This window comes from Glycine soja, chromosome 3 (genome assembly GCF_004193775.1).
Source record: "Glycine soja cultivar W05 chromosome 3, ASM419377v2, whole genome shotgun sequence".
NCBI classification, from domain to species: Eukaryota; Viridiplantae; Streptophyta; class Magnoliopsida; order Fabales; family Fabaceae; genus Glycine; species Glycine soja.
Window position 1 is genome coordinate 39,100,653 of NC_041004.1, and position 20,178 is coordinate 39,120,830.

At 32.4% G+C, this 20,178-nt stretch overlaps 1 protein-coding gene across 3 annotated transcripts; it reads left to right on the forward strand.

Annotated features, from left to right (window-relative positions):
- Positions 1-11,676: 11,676 nt before the first annotated feature.
- LOC114406881 (ETO1-like protein 1) lies at positions 11,677-19,473 on the forward strand. Of its 3 annotated transcripts, none has more exons than XM_028369727.1 (6): positions 11,678-11,919; positions 12,134-12,375; positions 12,460-14,229; positions 14,774-15,065; positions 18,423-18,732; positions 18,878-19,473. In XM_028369727.1, exons 2-6 carry the CDS (start codon positions 12,242-12,244, stop codon positions 19,096-19,098), a joined length of 2,727 nt encoding a protein of 908 aa, XP_028225528.1. In that variant the 5' UTR covers positions 11,678-11,919; positions 12,134-12,241; the 3' UTR covers positions 19,099-19,473. The 3 variants fall into 3 exon arrangements, with proteins under 3 accessions (XP_028225530.1, XP_028225528.1, XP_028225529.1); XM_028369728.1 differs by having other exon boundaries at positions 11,679-11,919; positions 12,520-14,229; XM_028369729.1 differs by lacking the exon at positions 18,878-19,473 and having other exon boundaries at positions 11,677-11,919; positions 14,774-15,060; positions 18,423-18,566.
- Positions 19,474-20,178: the final 705 nt, after the last annotated feature.

A 20,178-nucleotide genomic window follows, 5' to 3' on the forward strand; every position in this document is an offset into this window, starting at 1 on the left:
ATAATATTTATTTCTTATAAATAGGAGTAAAGAGAGGTAGGTACTCATAAATGGAGCTAATGATGGTGAGAATCATCCCCACCTGTCAACCGTATGAGAATTCTTTACCAAAACACTAAATTCAAAGAAAGCACAAGATTTAATTTAGACAAAGAATTAAACAGATAAACAGATAACACAGAGAATACAAGACTCGTACGTAGGTAGCCTAAGCACTTTTTATTTCTCGTACTCGATCTACTTCGAATTCTTCCCACTCTACCACTTCTTACGTTACTTCCTGCCAGACTTTTTTATTATCATCACGTTATTATTATGAGTCTAATTGCCGCGCATGCCTATATCGTGAATTCGATTTTTATTTTATCACTATGCATTTTATTTTGAGTTTAATACTTGTATACAAATAAATTTTTACTTTTGGTTATCAAAATACATTTTCTAGCGGTTTATAACGGTTACAAAATATTAATTATAACTATTTTATAAAGGTTAATTACAATTATATTGAGATCCAAAAATAAAATATTTCTAAATTAGAGAGACGAAAACAAAATAGTGTTTCTTTTCTTCTTCTTTTTTTTACATTTTCATTTGATAACAAATTATAGTGTGTGATAAGTTTGTATTTTTACTATTAATTTTTAAAAAGATTTCTAATTTTAAAGGGATTTCTAATTGATTACTATTCTAAAAATTACAAAATATTAAAAGAAAATTAAAACTCATAATAAATAGTATTAATTTGAATAACATTTAACTTTTATAAACTCAATTGGTTAAATACTTTAAAATTTTTGCTTAATTACATTTTTGGTAACATTTCTATTACAATTTGACAAATTTTGTCTCTAAACTATTTTTTGTGCATTGAATTTGATCCAAATACGTCTTTGTTAAATCATAAATGATGTGATGACAGGGCTTGCTTACATGACTTTTTTTTACCAAAAAAAACATATAAAGGTACAAAGTGTCCCTGTTTTCTCTAGAGTAGTATAAGTCTAACAACTTTATTTTTAAAGAAAAGGTCAAAATAGCTATATTTTTTCAATTCCAACTTGATTTTCCTCAATTAAAAATGATCGATCTTCACTGGAAAATAGTGTCTGTTTATATACATTTAACAGGCCAGGTAATTTTTCTTTTAAGAATTTGCAGCAGATGGAGCTGCCTTAATGTTCATTCAATTCAATAACAAGGCTTGCAAACATTTCATGGTAATGCTGAAAATGGAGAGCAGACATGTTGCAGGAACCATTACCAAAAAGAAAAGAGTAAGCAGCCATTAGATCACAACTATGTTTTGTTAAGCATTGAACCAGCCATAAACAGTTAATAGCTCATAACTTGTGCTCTAAATTCTGCATATGCTGTGATAGATATATGTATGTAAGGATTTATCAGCATGACCAGGAGAATATATGGTGATGATGGTGAAAAGCGACGATTGAAGACATACTCAAGAGGGATTGTGGAGTTTGACTGTTTGAGTGTCAAAACCAAAGAGAATGTGACATCTGGACACAATGGGTGGGTTTCGAGGCTTCTTTTCATTGGTGCACAAAGACAAAAATATGCATATTATAACTAGAGAAACGATAATATATTAACAAGGTAAAGTATTCGTTCGAAAAAACCAACTATTTTACTTACACTGAAGTGTAGATAATATTCAGGGCAAAGTTCCATCTTTTAATCAAGAACTTAGCAGCAGTGTGACAACCACACGGAATTACTCAGAGATAACTACATAAAAACTACCCTATATCTTTTCACATAACATTCTAGCTAGTTCTTAAAAGCTACTAGAACTATGTCCTTAGTTAGCAGCTCTAAAAGCAGTAAGAAGTGAAACAAAGAGGTTGATGATGTCTGCATATAAGGAGACCGAAGCCCAAATTTGCTCTTCGTAGGAGAACCTCTTGATGAGCCTCTCAGTATCATAAATGATGTATCCACAAAACACAATGGATGCTCCGCACCCATAGATTGTCTGTGACAACTTACCTGGATAAAACATCTTCAAGAAAGGAAATGAACAGCACACACATATATAATAGTGGCTGATAGCGCAATGAATAGTAAATGCATAATCAAGCAGAAAGGTTAATTCATTACCAAAATATTATATATACCTGTATGAGGCAAAAGATCAGAATGGCAAGCAATGCTGCGAACAAGAAGGGGCCCAAGAATTAGAAGTCATGGCCTCTCCTAGCAGCCAAAAAGGTGTAGAGAGTAAGGCTCACCACCACCACCACCATAGTTAATATAGTAGATATCAGAATAATTTTCCCCGTATTCAGTTTCAAGCCACATTAGGAAATAATTAGCAATTCTGATAGCATTTTCGCTTAAAATCATGGGGCATTTTGCGAGATCGGTGTGGCAATACTCTTAATAAATATTCAGTTATTCACCTCCCCTATATATATGTAAGTATAAAACTTAGAAATGTTATCAGAATTCAGCAAACAGAATAACACGAAAACCAAGTAGCTAACCAACATGTAACTAAATTAAAGCAGAGCGCAAAACAGTTTGCACAGTTCTAAGATCAATATGTACTCTTTTTTTTAAATCATAGGTAAACATACACATGAAGCCCTTCTTTGCTATAAAGCTAAAAAATCAATTTTCAAACTTTCAATGAAAAACACACATTCTAGTGTAAACATGTGATTCAGATCAACTTAAACACAAATTTTGATTACTCTCAACAACTCTATTATTTCTATTTCTTGCTTTCGTACCTGTTCATTTTGTAGTATACAAAAATTGTTGGGAAATTTGAGGGGACTAAACACCAGAAAGATTTATACTAATGAACCATAAGCAATCACATACTTTAACCCAAAATCTCAAGGCTCTATGGGTTTTCTCCTCACTTATATGGTTCTCAACTTTTTCATTTTTATCCAATATGTGAGACTTCACCTCACACTTGTACTCCAACAAAAATATACCCCATTATCAAAGAAAACAACTTTTTGTTATCCCACATAGATTTGTGATCAGCGAATTCATTCCACAGTGAAACCAAGTAATATAATACAAAACTCATCAGCAAAAGAATGTAAAAGAAAAAGAAGAAGACACCAGTACTGACGGCACAAACGAGTCCAAGGGGAAAAGCACAAGTAACGGTGAAAATGCAGAGGAAGAGGTAGTTAAAAGGGTTTGTGTCTTGCGGTAGCAGTAAAGGGGGCACAATCCTGCAACAACAAAAAACATTAGAAAGCAAGTAGCTATGAATCTATGAATCAGCCACACCTCTCTTAGTTGTCGTGTCAATAACACATTTCCTACACCAAAACACCTTTGACTTTTTCCAAGAGTTTTTATTAGATGTTTAATTTTAAAAAAAATTATTGACTTGAATATTTAAGTTGTTATCATTATTAAAAACTTATACATTTAAAAATTATAAAGGTTAATTTAAAAAGATAAATATATTATTAGTTTAAATATTTTGTTTTATATTATTAATATTTCATTTTATTATAATTTTTATGTTTGGGTATATGCAGTATTCTTGATATCATAAATTTTAGACATTAGTTATATAATTGAAGTGTTTGTCATTTCCGTGTCGAGTACGTGGTTCTTAGGAACGTAATAATAAGAATAAGATAAAAGCATGCATTTAAGCAACAGAAAAAAAAAATGAATAAACAGGGCATAAGCACATTCTAATCAGCGGGAGGAGGAAGAGGATAATGAAAAGTAGAAAGCCTTGGACGGAGGAAAAGAAGAAGTGAGGGATGGGGCGAACGAAGACATCGATGGAGGCCACGGCAATGGTGAGGAGGAATTGGAAGGTGAGGATGGAGTACACACCTTGCGTATGAAGGACCAACGCAATTCGGGGCTGTCCACCATGCTCGGGTAAAGAGGCGTCATGCTATCACCACCACGGCTATCACTTATCTCTCACTCAAAGGTATGAAACTTGTTCTATTCATAGTTATCAAATTTAGTTTGACCCGACCCGATAGCTGAAACTGGTCCAATTGAGATTTGGTGGTCTTACCGGATCAATTATGTAATTGACTCGAGATGACTTGATCAAATCCGACCGATTAGGTATAGGATCTCAATTGGATTGATCTGATCCGACCGGTTTTAAAAAAAAAGAAGAAGGATCATCTATACCACGTCGTTACAATATGTTATTATTATTAATTGTTATTTTGAATTTTGAAGTATAAATGAATTTTTCTTACTCAACTAATGTTAGTTATATATTTATATATAATAGATACATATGTAATTTTAAATTTTTAACGTATATCGAATCAAACTAGACCAATTGTTGACCCATTGGTTGAACCACTAAATTACTATCTCAACTGGGTCAATGATTTCACAACTATGGTTTCGGTCATTGACCCAATTAAGGTAGTGGGGTAGTGGGTTAACCGATGGGTCAGTAATTGACCTGGTTTGATCCGGTATATATTAAAAATTATATATTCATCTATTATATATAAGTATATAACTAACATTATTTGAATAAGAAAAATTCATTTATACTCAAAAAATTCAAAATAACAATTGAAGTATTAAAGTTGATAACACAAGTCCACAAACAATAATTCAAAAACACAATTACACAGTCTCGAGTTTTTTTTGGAGCATCTTTTTTACGCGAAACAAGTTTTAAAAAACGGTTTGAGTCACTAGGTTTATTCCAAACCGGTCAAATCCATTTGCGTCATTCTGAGTCAGATACATAACCGATTCAATAACTAAACCAATCAAATTATACATCCGAATTTCAGTTGGATCGGCCTAACATATCGGGTCGGACCGAATTTTTAATCCCATCACTTTTAGTCGACCACATTTTCACATCTTCTTTGTGCATTTGTCTCTCTCTTTCTGCGTTCTAACATTATACATCCAAATTTCGGTTGGATCGGCCTAACATACCGGGTCGAACCGAATTTTTAATCCCATCACTTTTAGTCGACCACATTTTCACATCTTCTTTGTGCATTTGTCTCTCTCTTTCTGTGTTCTAACATTACACTCCAAAACAAGTGAGAGAAAGTAAGAGTAAAAGAAAATTAATCTAAAGTTTACAATAAATAAGAGTATAAAAAAAATTAACAATCAATACATTTAAAAATCATCATATGTTTCTTATATTTAGGAAAAAAATATTTTCTTATTACATATATGTCCATTCTCTACCTTCCCAGTTTATTAAGTAAAAATCATCAAATCCTTTAATTTGGATGTAACTCAAAATATCTTTTTAACTTTAATTTTATATGAATACATGTGGTCATCAGAAAAATTCTCTGAACCGAATTTATTTAACTTGCAGATTTTATACATGGTTGATTTGTCTAAACTCTAAACCCATAATTTACTCGATTTAAAGCCAATAATCAATTTACAAAAAAAATAAGAGAGCATATAATAATCAGCAATATTAATCCATATGCGGATCCATGTAGTGACCTCTCATCGTAATTTTTCCTTTCATTTTTATTACGGGGACATTTTTTTTTTCTTTCAATCTTTAAATAAAAGAGAGAAGAGAAAGGGAAGAAAGAGCAATTGCATCATCTTAATTTGGGAACGAAACACCCAGAGAAAAAGAATAACGGGAGGATACTTCCTAGAAGATGCAGAAGACCTAGCTTTAAAGGAGTCTACATCATGAAAGCCTTCTTTATCCAAACTTTCTTATTGTGGAATTTGATATCGTATTATTGTTTTGAATCCAAAGAAAAAAAAAAGTTTGTATAGATATGTTGACATATTATTTCCATAAAATTAGCAAAAAAAAAAAGACATTGTTTCCATAAAATTTAGACGGACAAGAGCAAATGTATGATTCAGCAATATCAATAATTTTGTTGCGGGAAGAGATACTATGTTTAATTGTGATATTGATCCCTTTAAATATCAACGGTCACATCCTTTTAGTTAATTTTAACTTTTGGTTTTAGGTTTAATTGTATTTTTTAGTTATTTAAATATTTTAAAGAAAATAAATTTGAATTTGTCATTAATTTTTCATTTAAAACTCTCAAATTATCATTTTTAATTTTTTTTACAAATTACATTAATTAAATTATCTTTAATTTTCTGCAAAAAAAATCACTAATAAAAAAATTAATTTCGCCTGAAATGAAAAACCTTTAAATTTTCCTTTATCAAGCTTATCTATATATCCTATAAAATTTTATAAAACTTTCATTAATTTTTTTACTTTTAAACTTTGAAAACTATTTATATACCAAATTTATCATAAATCCTTCAAATATTAAGATAAAAAAAAATAATCTTTTTAAGTAGAAAATATGATATTGAAATTATTTTTCTTAATTCTAAAATAAAATAACTTAACTATTTTTTAAAAAAAAACTCAAATTGCAAAAAAACCTAAATTAAAATTATCAAAAGTATAAGTAATCAAAATTTGGGAGAAAATAAAAGCAATTTCACCTTCCACGTAAGCCATGCCAATATCATAATATTGTCCTTCTGCTTAATGAAAACTTCTAGGAGCCTAGGAGGTCACAAGTCACAACACAAGAGTGGAAAATATGCTCAAATTTGCTAGCTATGCTTTCTGCTTACTATATATATATATATATATATATATATATATATATATATATATATAAACCACGTGGCTACAATATTTTGGGAACGCATTATCCTCACGGGTGTGCCTCAATTTAGGGTGTATTTGTTGGTAAAAAAAAGAGAATAAAATTAAAAAAGAAAAATAAACAGAAAAATTATATAGATCAATACTTTTACACTATATTTTAATTTAAAACTTTTATCTCAATTCATTTTTTTCATTCTAGCAAATGGATCCTTAATTATATATACCCGTTGTTGTGAAAGGCGAATTGGTATTCAATCGATACAAAGTGATTGAACCTGCGCCTTGTACCCTTCTGTTGCATGCATGTCAATTAAAGGACTATGATCACATGCATGGACATGCTAACTAGATGATGACACGATTGGGGAAATTATATATCAAGGTGTTGTGTTATGTGTAAGAATGGGACAAGTCGTGGCCTAGGAGTAAATGAGAAGAGAAATACGATGGGTGGGTTGATCAATTATTGCCTTCTTGAGGGCTCATTTCAACGTCCTATATGTGGGTGTTAATTAATATTATAAGTTGAGGATGTACCATCATGAACTCTAGCTCTGTGCATGCATGCGCTGGTATATTCATCAAACTAGCTAGGGTATCATTTTTCAAATATGTTTCTCTCACAATTGTTTAGTTGTAATTAGCGTTAAATTTCAACTGAAACTGTTTCTTTAATTGGGATTGTGTTCAGATAGTACGTTGATTTCTGTCTCTAGGTCCAATGAGATGTACAACACAATTCTTAGCAAGTAACAGTGTTAATTAAATTTATATTTATAGTGACTATGAAATTTTGACGAAAATATGAGACTAATAACCAATTACAATATATATATATATATATATATATATATATATATATATATATATATATATATATATATATATATATATATAGACACACGCGTACGTCCTTTCATTTGACTTAAGGATTAGAGAAAGAAAACACAATAGTTCTTATGGCAAAACTAAGGAAATGTTTATATGAGATATTTTTTTCAAAATATGATTAGTTATTTAGCATTACTTTGTTTATACGTTTCTATGATTAATACTTCGTTTCCATGCAAAAAGAAGTAAAATAACGAGAAGAATGAGAGAAGAGGAAATGGGTAAAAATGGATAGATTTTTTGAATCGATTAAGAGAAGAAGAAAAAACTATAATTATCTTCTCACTTATTTGATTAAATAAAAAATAGTAAAAAGAAAATATTTTTTAATTATTGTATTGAAAATATAATTTATCATTCATAATTTTTTAGAACAAAATAGGTGTTTCACTATATATGTGACTTGACCTATGGGATGAATGCTCATCATCCAAACATCTTTTGTTAAGGTCTCCTAGCAAGTTATGTAAAAGGGATTCCTTAAAGAGAAAAGCTATCTATCTAAAGACATTAATAAAGAAAAATGAGAGACAACTTATCACTTCATCATTTTTTTTTGTTTTGTTTATCCTTTATTTATAATTGAAAATAAATAATAAAATAAAATTTATTTGGAGCTTTCAAAGGTGGTATATATAGTCTGCTTGTGTTGTGGCACAAGTCCATAGCTTATGGGTGAGCTAGCTCCTTTTAAAAGGAGATATTTTTAACACGAATTTGTGGTTTTATGTTGTGGCAAGCACCATAATATGTGGTTTTATCTTGATTTTCTCCATCATTTAGTTTCTATGTGTGTGATTTTAAAACTCATTTTGAATACTTCTTAGTTGCTCATTTTGACCCTTGTAAATATGTTTTTTTTCTTGGGATCCTTATTTTAGTTGAATTATATATATATATATATATATATATATATATATATATATTTTTTTTTTTTTTGGTACCTCTTTATAATATTATTTTGACCTTAAGTTTACATCCTTAGGATCTCTATATTTGAGATATTGTCACTTAGATGTTTGGTAGACCGTCTTGATTTTATCCTCAATAAAAGATATCTCAATTGGTTACTTAAAAGGGGAAATGTGTTTATAAATTATCATTGACCTTAAGTGGGAGCAATGATACTAGAAGAAGGACCTAAGTCATTCTTACTCCTTAGTCTCAACTGGAAGGTTTATTTCGATAGTCACAAAATCTTACATCTCTTAAAAATTTAGTCTAATAGTCATTTATAAAGATTATTCTTGTTCATTTCATTGAGATATTTTTTACTAAACACAAAATTATAATGATCCATTAAGTACTAAAGGAGACGATATATATGTCAGAATATGAAAATCCTATTCTTAATTGCCATTTCATTGACTGCTACTTAGCCTTTTATATATCTAATAATTCTAATAATTAAAGGTAAACGGTGATATCGTTTTGTGTAGAAGTATAGCATAGCTTGTGCTTGTATTGGCTAAAATTATATTCCTCTAAAATGTATGTTACTGGTAGAATAAATTCCCAAAATCTGTTTACAGTTGTTTGCCAATAAGAGTAGTCTATGATCATCTTATCTTCATTGCCATAAATATAAGGACAGATTAACTATTAGAGCTTATAAATAATTATAACTAATTGATTTTCTAAGAAAAAAATGTATCTTTAACCGATGATCATCCTAAATTCTAAAGTACAAGCTATATCTTGATCTATAACTTATAATCGATATCATTGAATTTGCACCAATTCTTATTTTAATAATTGTTTTTCTCTAATCATAATTTCCTTTCAACAATATTGACTATTTATATATTGCTTGTTCTAATTTTATAAAAATAATAAATTTAATATGGTTACTGTATATTTGACCTTTATTTCTATTATACTAAATTATTTTATTAAAAAAATACTAAATTATTTTATGAAAGAATAATAATTAAAATTTATTAGTTTAACACCTATTACTTGAGTTTTCTTCATGTAATTTTCTGTTGTGTTGCTTCCGTTTAACTCAATTTAGCAATTGTAATTTGTAAGGTTGAGTCAAATATTGATAAATTTGTAATATTAACTATTGATTAAAAATATCTTAAGCTGCTGTAAAAAAAAATCTTAAGACAGCACTTTTTCACTTCATATTATTTACGTGATTTAGTACCCTTTTCGAGTAGACATTATTAGACTTAAATCTTGAAACTGATTTGGGCTTGGAGTCTTTTTTTCTTTCTTTTCAAGCTTTGAATATTGGGGATTCAAATTAATGAAATTGTAGACACGCATGTAATGATACTATTTAGAAATATATAATGTGAGTTTAATGGTTAAGGGAGAAAAAAAAAGAAAAATCACGAGTTTATTTGTTTCTGTTAATAAAACTAATATTTTAATAAAAATTAAAATTTATAAAAAAGTGATCTAATTGTTCCCAAATGAAAATGGTGTTAAATAATTCTAATCTAAGTAACCCAATAAAATTACATAAAATTTTATCCATAAAAAAATTTAAACAAATATGTGTAATTTTATTGGGCATATGAAATGGGGTTGTTTAATTCCATTTTTAATTGGGATTAGTTACGCAAAGCCCAAAAAAAATTATAATAATGCTATCGAGCATTTGATAATTATCATGGAACTTATGGATTCAAATATATGAAATTGCCTAGTATTAACATTGGTTTCATTTTTATTTTAGTTTTTGTCTTATCACAATCTCACCTTATCAAGTTATCATGCTCTAGTGGTTGTGGGGTGGGGTTCCTTCATTCTATCATTTATGACCATTTCTTCTAGTTGCCTTGTATGAGCTAGTCAATGAATCTCTATATTTGACTTTTTGGCTTGCAAAAGTTGTTTAGGGGGAAGAGGGAGGAGTTACTACTTACTACAACTACTATATGGCCATTGAGATATGGAGGCAGAAAGAGATCGAATGATCGATAAAAAGGATTAATGAAAATGCTAAACCAAAATGACAATATTTTTGTGTAGGGTTAAAAAATATTAAAGTTTCCTTTCAAAAAAATATTAATGTCACTTCTATTAACTATTAAGTAATGTAACAAAATTAATGGAAAAAACTATTACTAAATTAAAAAATAATAATTAATGGAGTAACTATTTAGCACTTTTTCTTTGGGAGTAATTAAAAGTATTTAATAATATTAAAACATATTTTGACTAAAACTTTTCTTACAAAACTTCATCTGTAAGATTCTAAAAATGATTATAAAATGTAAATAAATAAAAGCCGCTATTTTTATAGAATTGAAATATAAATGTATATAAAAAATAATAAAGCAATGAAAAATATGGATAAGCAACTTATTCTTACATATGTGAATATACATAAGTAGCTCTAGTTTATGAACTGCGTCGCATCACAAGTCACAACACGACGCAAAAGTATCAAATCCAGATCGAATAGATATTATGCGGTTGGTGTTCATCTTTTGCACGTTATCATTTTCTATCAATCTTAATTGAGATAATGGTATCTATATAATAAAAATTTACAACATATATAATAATTAAAAATGTAAAAAGAAAAAAATATAAAATAAGATGAGTAATTAATGAAAATTATAAAAAGTATTATAAAATTATGTCATGAATGTAATGTCATTCTTTCTAATCACAGTAGGAAATTCTTAGAATAAAATAAGATAATAAAACTTATTTTCACAATAATAATTGTTTTATTTTTATAATTGGTTTTCTTTTGTAAAAGTACAATGATTAATTGTATGCATTTGTCATATGCAATTATGCATTTCCAAACCACATCATAAGATTTATCCTATAAAAAATTATTTCGTAGAATCACTCTGTTCACATTCTTTTAGAAAACGAAAGGTCCACGATGCTTACACACAATTTTTAATATATAATTTCTAGATTACACTATAAATAATAAAATAAATCATTATAATTTCCCACATGGATTTTTCCATTATTTTTTTTTTCTATTCTTGTTTCAGGTTCCAAGTATAGTTTTTCATGTCACTGTTTTATTTCACTTAATTTGTTTCATATTTTAAATTAAAATACGTTATAATTCAAAACATAGTGAGAAAAGTAAAAAAAAAAACGTTTAAATGTAAAGTAATTATTATTATTATTTAAAAAATAATCAACTCTAGTGCCAGCATTTTCAATTTCAATTTTCAACTCCGAAGGAAAAAGTTTTGAAGTGTGAAGCAACAGTGGCCGTAATTTGTATGCTCTGTCTCCGGGGAAAGGAAAGTGAGATACTTTCCCTAATCACCAAACAAAAAGCACAACATCAAAAAAGTTAGTTAGTTAAAGTCCCAATTTTTCAATTCGATTTTCCTCTTCAGATTCAATTCACAGTTGAACTCTCTCTATCAATTTCTCAGGGTCAGCTGATTCGGGTGAGTTGCATTTTTCTGCTTGAGATCTTTTCCTAGCAATTAAATTATGGAGTTTGCTTTGTTTCATTTTATGCTCAACTCAAGAGACTAAGCATAATAGAATAATAATTAAAATTAAACTTCATTTTATTTTATTGCTTGTTGAATGTTGGTTGGTGCACCAAATCCTTAGCTTGAGAATTGAGATTGATTGTGTTGTTGTGTTTGTTGGCAGTGGAATGTGCCCCCAATCTGTGAAGTTTTGATTTTTTTTTTGAAGTGAAAGGAGGAGGGTGTGGTGCCTGTTGTGGAGATCCGAGATTTGTTTCGTCTCTTACGCCCCATGAGGAGTTTCTTCCCTGCTGAATCCTGTAAAGAGGCTCACCCAAATGCTTTGAATCCTCAGTCATGGCTTCAAATTGAAAGAGGGAAACTTCCCAAGTTGTCATCATCATCACACCCCTCATCTGCCTCAATGTGAGTTTCTCTCTCTGAATTCACACCCTTTTATTTATTTCAAATTTTCAATCTCAAACTTTGCTTTTTGTCAATTTTAATTAGGTGTTGTTTTTTTTTTGTGGGGTTGGGGTGTGGTGTTTGTTTTGCTGTCATCTGCTTTAGTGAATCTCTGATCAAGGTCCCACAGCCAGCTATACTGCCTTTCTTTAAGCCTGTTGATTATGTGGAGGTTTTAGCTCAAATCCATGAAGAACTTGAGTCTTGTCCTCCGCAGGAGAGGTCAAACTTGTTTTTGTTGCAATACCAGGTCTTCAGGGGCCTTGGGGAAGTTAAACTGATGCGTAGAAGCCTCCAGGGAGCATGGCAGAGAGCCCACACTGTTCATGAGAAGATTATATTTGGGGCATGGTTGAAATATGAGAAGCAAGAGGAAGAGCTAATAGCTGACTTGCTTGCAGCTTGTGGTAAATGTGCGAAGGAGTTTGCGCCTGTAGATATAGCGTCTCTTCTTCCATTTGATGTAAATGCAGGTTCCGAGGGGAGAACGACCAATGAGAACTGCATTTCTCAAAATGTTACTTTTACGATTGGAAGTGAAAAGATAATTTGTGAGAGACAAAAAATTTCGGAACTTTCGGCACCATTTCGTGCAATGCTCAAGGGGCATTTCAGTGAATCACTCTCCGAGACTATAGATTTGTCTGAAAATAATATCTCCCCCTCAGGTATGAAGGCAATAAGTGATTTCAGTTTGAATGGCAGTTTAATTGAGGTCCTTCCAAATCTTTTGTTGGAGATATTAGTTTTCGCAAACAAGTATTGTTGTGAAAGACTTAAAGATGCTTGCGATAGAAGACTTGCATCCTTAGTTTCCTCCAAAGAAGATGCTGTGGAGCTCATGGAATATGCTCTTGATGAGCATTCAACTGTCCTTGCTGCATCTTGTTTACAAGTCCTTTTGCGTGATCTTCCAAACTGTTTGAATGACAATCGGGTGGTGGAGATATTTGTTCATGCTAATAAGCAGCAGCTAGCAGTCATGGTTGGGCCAGGTATATTTGCACTTTTCTGTTTCTTAGGTGAAGTTTCTATGAACCTTAATTCTAGTTCAGACACAACAGCTCATATCCTGGAACGGTTAGTTGAGTTTGCTGAGAATGACCAGCAGAGACTACTCGCTTTACATCAATTGGGATGTGTAAGACTCTTAAGGAAAGAGTATGATGAAGCACGTTGTCTTTTTGAAGGGGCTGTAAATGCAGGCCATATATATTCTGTGGCAGGTTTAGCTAGACTGGACTATATAAAGGGTGACAAGCTTTTATCTTATGGGCAGCTCAACTCAGTCATTTCATCTGTTACTCCACTTGGATGGATGTATCAGGAAAGATCACTATACTGTGACGGTGACAAAAGGTGGGAGGACCTTGAGAAAGCAAGTAATCTGGATCCTACTCTTATATATCCTTACACATACAGGGCTGCCTCTTTAATGAGAACTCAGAATGCTCAAGCTGCACTAGCAGAAATCAATCGGATTCTTGGGTTCAAACTTTCACCAGAATGTTTGGAAGTACGATTTTTTATCCACCTTTCTCTTGAGGACTACAAAGCAGCTCTATGTGATGTTCAAACAATTCTTACTTTGCGTTCAGATTATAGAATGTTTGAGGGGCGTGTTGCTGCATCCCAACTCTGTACTCTTGTGCGTGAGCATGTTGAGCGTTGGACAACTGCAGATTGTTGGGCACGGTTATATGATTGTTGGTCTGCAGTTGATGATATTGGATCTCTATCTGTTATCTACCAGATGCTTGAATCTGATGCAGCAAAAGGTATTCTATACTTCAGACAGTCATTGCTTCTCCTAAGGTACGTTGTGAACTTTTGGAAGTCACTAGGAGTGAGTCAGTGATCAAGGACTTAATTTTGCAGGAAGTCATAGTAGGTCCAAACCTCCATATTGTAACCCCCCTCCCCTTCCCCAAACAAAATGTTACAGATATTTGGTAACTGTCATTAATTGTTCAAAGCCTCGAACTTAACATACCATCATGTATATTAGGAATTTAAGTATCTAACATAGTACTTGGTGTTTTATGTTCACATTATTGAATCACATTGTAAGTTTCATAGCTAAGAACAGATCAATGATAGCTACTTTTGATCTGCCAGTTACTTTCACTTGAAATTCTGTTCTTAGAAGTTGCACATCTGTGAGACTGTGACAATAAACTCAACCACAAAGGAGGAAAAATCCACAAAACATAATATTTTTCTTTGAAATACAAGTTACTCCTGTGAAATTGTCTAGAAAGGAAAATTCTCTGCCTTCAGGGTCTTTATTTTTCTAAATATTGACTGAGTTTTATATGATGACTCTATAAAACTGATGTATTTTATTTATTTGACTTAGGTTGAACTGTCCTGAGGCTGCTATGCGGAGTTTACAGTTAGCTCGGCAACATGCATCAAGTGAGCATGAACGTCTTGTATATGAGGGGTGGATCTTATATGATACAGGTCATTATGAGGAAGGGCTCTGGAAAGCTGAAGAGTCTATCAATATCAAAAGATCTTTTGAGGCCTTTTTCCTGAAGGCCTATGCATTGGCTGACTCTAGTATAGATCCATCATGTTCACCAACTGTTATTTCACTTCTGGAAGATGCCTTGAAGTGTCCTTCAGATAATCTGCGCAAAGGTCAGGTATGGTTCTAATGTACTAATTTTGCAAAAATATTTCACTACTTGTTAGGAACTAAGAGTAGAGAAGTGGAAAATTAATAGAAATAATTGAAAAAAAAATGAACAATTTTATAGAGTGATTCAGAATAGGAGAGAGGTCTCTCCAAGGGTTTCCCCTTCATAAATGATTTTTCCTTTAACAGACAAACTATCAGATTCACTTAACGAATCCCTCTAATCTTATTTCTCCTATTTATCAACAACCCCTCATAACTAACTAATGGACTAACTAGCTAACAGCTGCCCTCATTCTGTCCTCTTTATACATCCTAACAATGCTTCCTTTTCATCCGAATTCACATTTTTTGCCAAAAGACTTCCAATGGACTTAGCTATCAACTGAAAGTCTGAAACCCACTTTGGCTATCTATTAGCAGTCCTTTGCCTAATTTTTTTTTGGGCCAAATGTGGCGCGGCTGGTGTCAACGGGGTCTGACCTTGCATTGAGCTGGGTGAAGCTCACCAAGCAAGGGTTGCATGAAACTTGATATTACATTCTGAAGCAAATATCCAATTTGGGTGGTCTTTGATTGAGATAGTCTTCAACAACCAGTTTCTCCTTGATCACAGTCACTTTGACCCCCATCAGGTCTTTGTGTGGGGCATCTTCAACATATAACTCTAGAGTAGTGCCTTCATCATGTGAATTCTAACTATAGCTTCTACAGCTCTCAGCTCCTCCTTAACAGAGGTGTCTTCCTCTAGGACAATTGTGTGTTTGCCGTTAGGTGGTTCTGGAGATGGTGGTGGGCTGACCAGTCTATTCAAAATTCTTAGTTTGATTCTCACTGCTAGGCACTCCTTCCCTTGGATTCTAGCAAGAAGGTGCTTCTTTTTCCTGAAGATATTCCCATAGCAATTTTTGTTCCAGTCTTTCAAAGAGTCCGTGAGTCTATTCATGTTTGTGTTTTAGGAATCACTCAAATGCCAGGCGTTTTGGACTCTAGAAGTCAATTCGGGGTGGTCAAGCCAAGCTCCAAGAAACTTGAAATATCTCTGTTTCTGGCTAGTCTAGCCATTATCCACAAATGATCCAACATATAGACTGGATGCTCCCTTTCCATTGGATGAACTATTTCAATATATGTTTCTCTCATTGATTTTGCTTCATTTTTGGTTTCTTCTCCACCACAAGGATACGGCTTGTTCACTAAACCTTCTTTACTTCTGTTCTGGCTCCAAGAATTGCAACAGGGCACCATCACACTCAAAACCGCTACCATTTGAGTTCTCATCCTCCCTCTTAGTCACATCACTCACATGCTGCATTGCATTCCTTTGTTCATTCATGTGTTCACTCTGAAGATCGATTCCTTGCTTCTTCAGCTACCTACGCATCATCTGGTTCAACTCTTTTATTACTTAAACAATTTTCTTGATCTCCAAAAAACTGATTACTGCAGTCATTGGTTACCAATTTCCATGACTTCTCTGAGCACAGAACTCTACTATGGCCACTGCTGGGTTCTGGTTTAGTTTCTTGCTTTTCATTGACTGCTATAACATTTACCTAAGATCAGAAATTCTAGACCTAGACTTCCTAGAATGAAGCTGCAATTCATAATCGCTGGTTCCCTCCTTGAAGAATACCATGGAATTCTCCATTCTTCTCCTCAACAAGAGTACTGTAGTTTCCTTCTCTCCCGAATATGGATCTGACGGTACTTCCCTTATCCTTGGAATTTGGATCTTGCAGGTTGAACCGATTTGTCAGGAACCAAGACAGAAATGGAAAATTACCTTCTCTGCATCTCCACTAATAGAGCGTTGACCTCTACAATACAATCAGCTATCTTAACCTTGTTGAGAACCAAACCTGTGTGATATCTCTGATGGGGGGAACTTGTAGCAGACAATTAATAAGATCCTTCTGTAAGGAGGGTTTGTTTGGACTTTATGCTGGACAAACTTGAAATCCTTTGATAGACTTTTATGGAGAACAATGACCATGTATACTTTGTCAATCATGTGATTCTAGACTTCCTAAAGTTACGAACATTACGCCTAAATTTTGAAGCATACTTCACTCAAGTTCTGAACATTAGGCCTAAAGTTATAAGCATGATTTATTGGAGTGATGGGTCAATAAACTACCATAATAAGGATACCAATTGATAATCTGCTTTTGCACATCAGCGTCAATCTCCTTGGTCTTCTCAGGTGCTTTGGCCCTGAAATAAAAAAACACAACATCTTATGTTGTATATCTATCTAATTAAATTTTACCATTTAGTTTCTCATGTATTATAGTTTAAATATCTGGGATCAAACTGCAAAATGATGAAGAAATTAATGAGGATGTCAAACACATTACACAAGTAAAATGGCTAAAATGGAGAAAGGCATTGAGGGTTATTTGCAATTTCAAAGTACCTACAGAGCTCGAAGGAAGTTTTATCATAGTGCTATTCATTAAACTATATTCTATGGTAGTGAATGTTGAACTTTAAAGGGATAACAAGAAAATGGTGGAAGTAGCAAAAGGGTATTGCAGAAAGTTGTTAAGAGATTTCGTGGGGGAAAATTAAAAATGTCTCTAAAGATTTGGTCTTTAATTGAGTTGAATGACATCATGTGATTCATGTAGCCGGCCTTACCTAGTGAGATAAGACTTCTGTTGTAGTTTCTCGTGTGTTATAGTAGGAATTTCCAAGAAAGCAAAGTAGATGAAGTTCTTGGAAGTTGGAAGAGTCAATGAACATTGGGAGGGTGGTGCATGTTGTGAAACTGCATATGGAGGTTTGTGGTGTTTATTCTAGCAACAGGGACCATAGGGATGGCAGGTTGGAACTTTCAGAGACACTTTTCACCTTCACTTTGCGAAGTGAAGTCGTTTGACCAGGAGATCCAAATTTAATGGTGACTAGAAGACTAGAAGTATAAGACTTTCAGGGTTCAGGACCAGAGCATGCAGGCTCTTCTATTGATATCAACCAGAGTTTTCTGATGTGAATGACGGCAAGCATATACCTATTCTACATACAATACAGAATATATCAACTACTTACAAGGAATATCAAGACATTGTATGTTGAACTATTTATCATGACTTTCAAATGAAAATGCTTATCACCCCACTCCTTCTCCCTCTGAATTCTGGATTTTTACACCCATGTATTGCGGTGGTTGTAAGTTTTGGTCACTCTGTAAAAGTCCAGAAGATGAACTATGAAGCTCTGTTGTTTGAGCTGAACTGATGAACACATAAAAGCAACAAGTTATTATACTATGTTATAACTTATAATATCGATATATTTCTGCAACTTTGGACATAATTAGTTTGTATTTTAATGAATTGTAATTCTATTTAATTTTCAGGCACTTAACAATCTTGGAAGTGTTTATGTTGACTGTGGTAAATTGGACTTGGCCGCTGATTGTTATATCAATGCCCTTAAAATCCGACACACCCGAGCTCATCATGGTCTTGCTCGCGTTCATTGTCTAAAAAATGATAAGGCTGCTGCGTATATGGAAATGACCGAACTTATTAAGAAGGCAAAAAACAATGCCTCTGCTTATGAGAAGAGGTCTGAGTACTGTGATCGTGAACAAGCAAAGGAAGATCTGGAGATGGTCACTAGATTAGATCCACTTCGGGTCTATCCTTATAGATATCGTGCTGCAGGTAAGTATTTTACCTAACTGACTTGTGTCCTTATAAATCATAATGTCTGATAGTAAATATGCATAAATCTGGACTTGTTCTGCTAGATTCTATTGAAATTCAACTAGTGCAGTAGTGCTGAAATGTTTGGTGTTTGCTGTTGCAGTATTGATGGACGACCACAAGGAAGAGGAAGCCATTGCAGAACTCTCTAGAGCTATTGCATTTAAAGCTGATTTGCATCTCTTGCATCTACGTGCAGCATTCCATGAACATAAAGAGGATGTCTTAGGTGCTCTAAGAGACTGTCGTGCTGCCCTCTCAGTGGACCCGAACCACCAAGAAATGTTGGAACTTCATAGCCGAGTCAATAGACACGAGCCATGAGTCAAAAACATGATCACTTTGGCTAGATCATGGAATTGCACTTTGAAAACTTGGCTGCACTGAAAAAGTTACAGTCATGCATGCCATGAACATGAAGAATGGATATTGGAGTGACCGGCATTTCAGCTGCCATAAGCTGAGTCATGAAAATCAAATTTGTAACATAGAAAGCATAGTTAAATTATCATCCTGTCTATAGTGATGAACATGTGAATTATTACCATTCTTTTGCCCCGGGGGAGTGGTCCCAATTTTGTAATTGTTAATCTTGATTTTTTGGGGTATATTATGAGTGTCAAATGTGTTGTTTATCTCCCCTTTTGTTTCTTGATTAAAATGGTGTGCAAGGCAATATATGATGATATTTATTTACTATATTGCCGAGCCTGTAATCAGTGCCATGCGTGCATGAAATATTGTTAATCCATAAATTCTATATTTTCAAGACCTTAAAGCCATTAACTGCAGTTTATTCTAAAATGGCTTGTGGCTGAATCCTCATTTCACTACTGCTATCTTAATAGTCCCCCATTTAGCTAAAACAAGTCCCCCCTCTAAACTATATTTTCAATTTTATTTTCGAAAATAGAATTAGCCCCTCAAATTAATGCTATCAACCATGTTTTTTTTATCCTACTCGAGTAAGATTGTTTCTTGTTAAAAATACTTATGATATGTGGAAAAAGTCATGCATTTTGATTTCTATCCGAAGTCATCAATATAATGATATAAATGAACACTCGATAGAATTTGAAGACTTTTAGTAAGACATGGTATATGGTTTGAAGAATAGGATAATTTATAATTCTTTTTATGTTGGGTGGAATTTAATATTTTAGCGAGTATGCTTTGAATAAAAGAAGTTTTAAAATAATTTAATTAATTTAATCTTTGAATAATGCGAGTAGAAAATAAAAATTTGAGAATTTCAAATAATAGCAAAATAATGGAGAGACTCAATTATAACAATAAAAAATTAAATTTATTAAAAGATTAAAATTGTGCAATAATTATAATAATAAAACGAAAAAGCACAATTAAGCTTTATAATTTTTTTATCAACAAGTTTTTAAAGGTTTA

What these genes read in the sequence shown, in the direction of transcription:
- LOC114406881 (XM_028369727.1), top strand. Translation starts at nt 12,242, where the DNA reads ATGAGGAGTTTCTTCCCTGCTGAATCCTGTAAAGAGGCTCACCCAAAT. An exon ending in ATAATCTGCGCAAAGGTCAG is followed by an intron (nt 15,066 to 18,422) that starts GTATGGTTCTAA and finishes TTTAATTTTCAG; the next exon opens with GCACTTAACAATCTTGGAAG. An exon ending in TTATAGATATCGTGCTGCAG is followed by an intron (nt 18,733 to 18,877) that starts GTAAGTATTTTA and finishes TTGCTGTTGCAG; the next exon opens with TATTGATGGACGACCACAAG.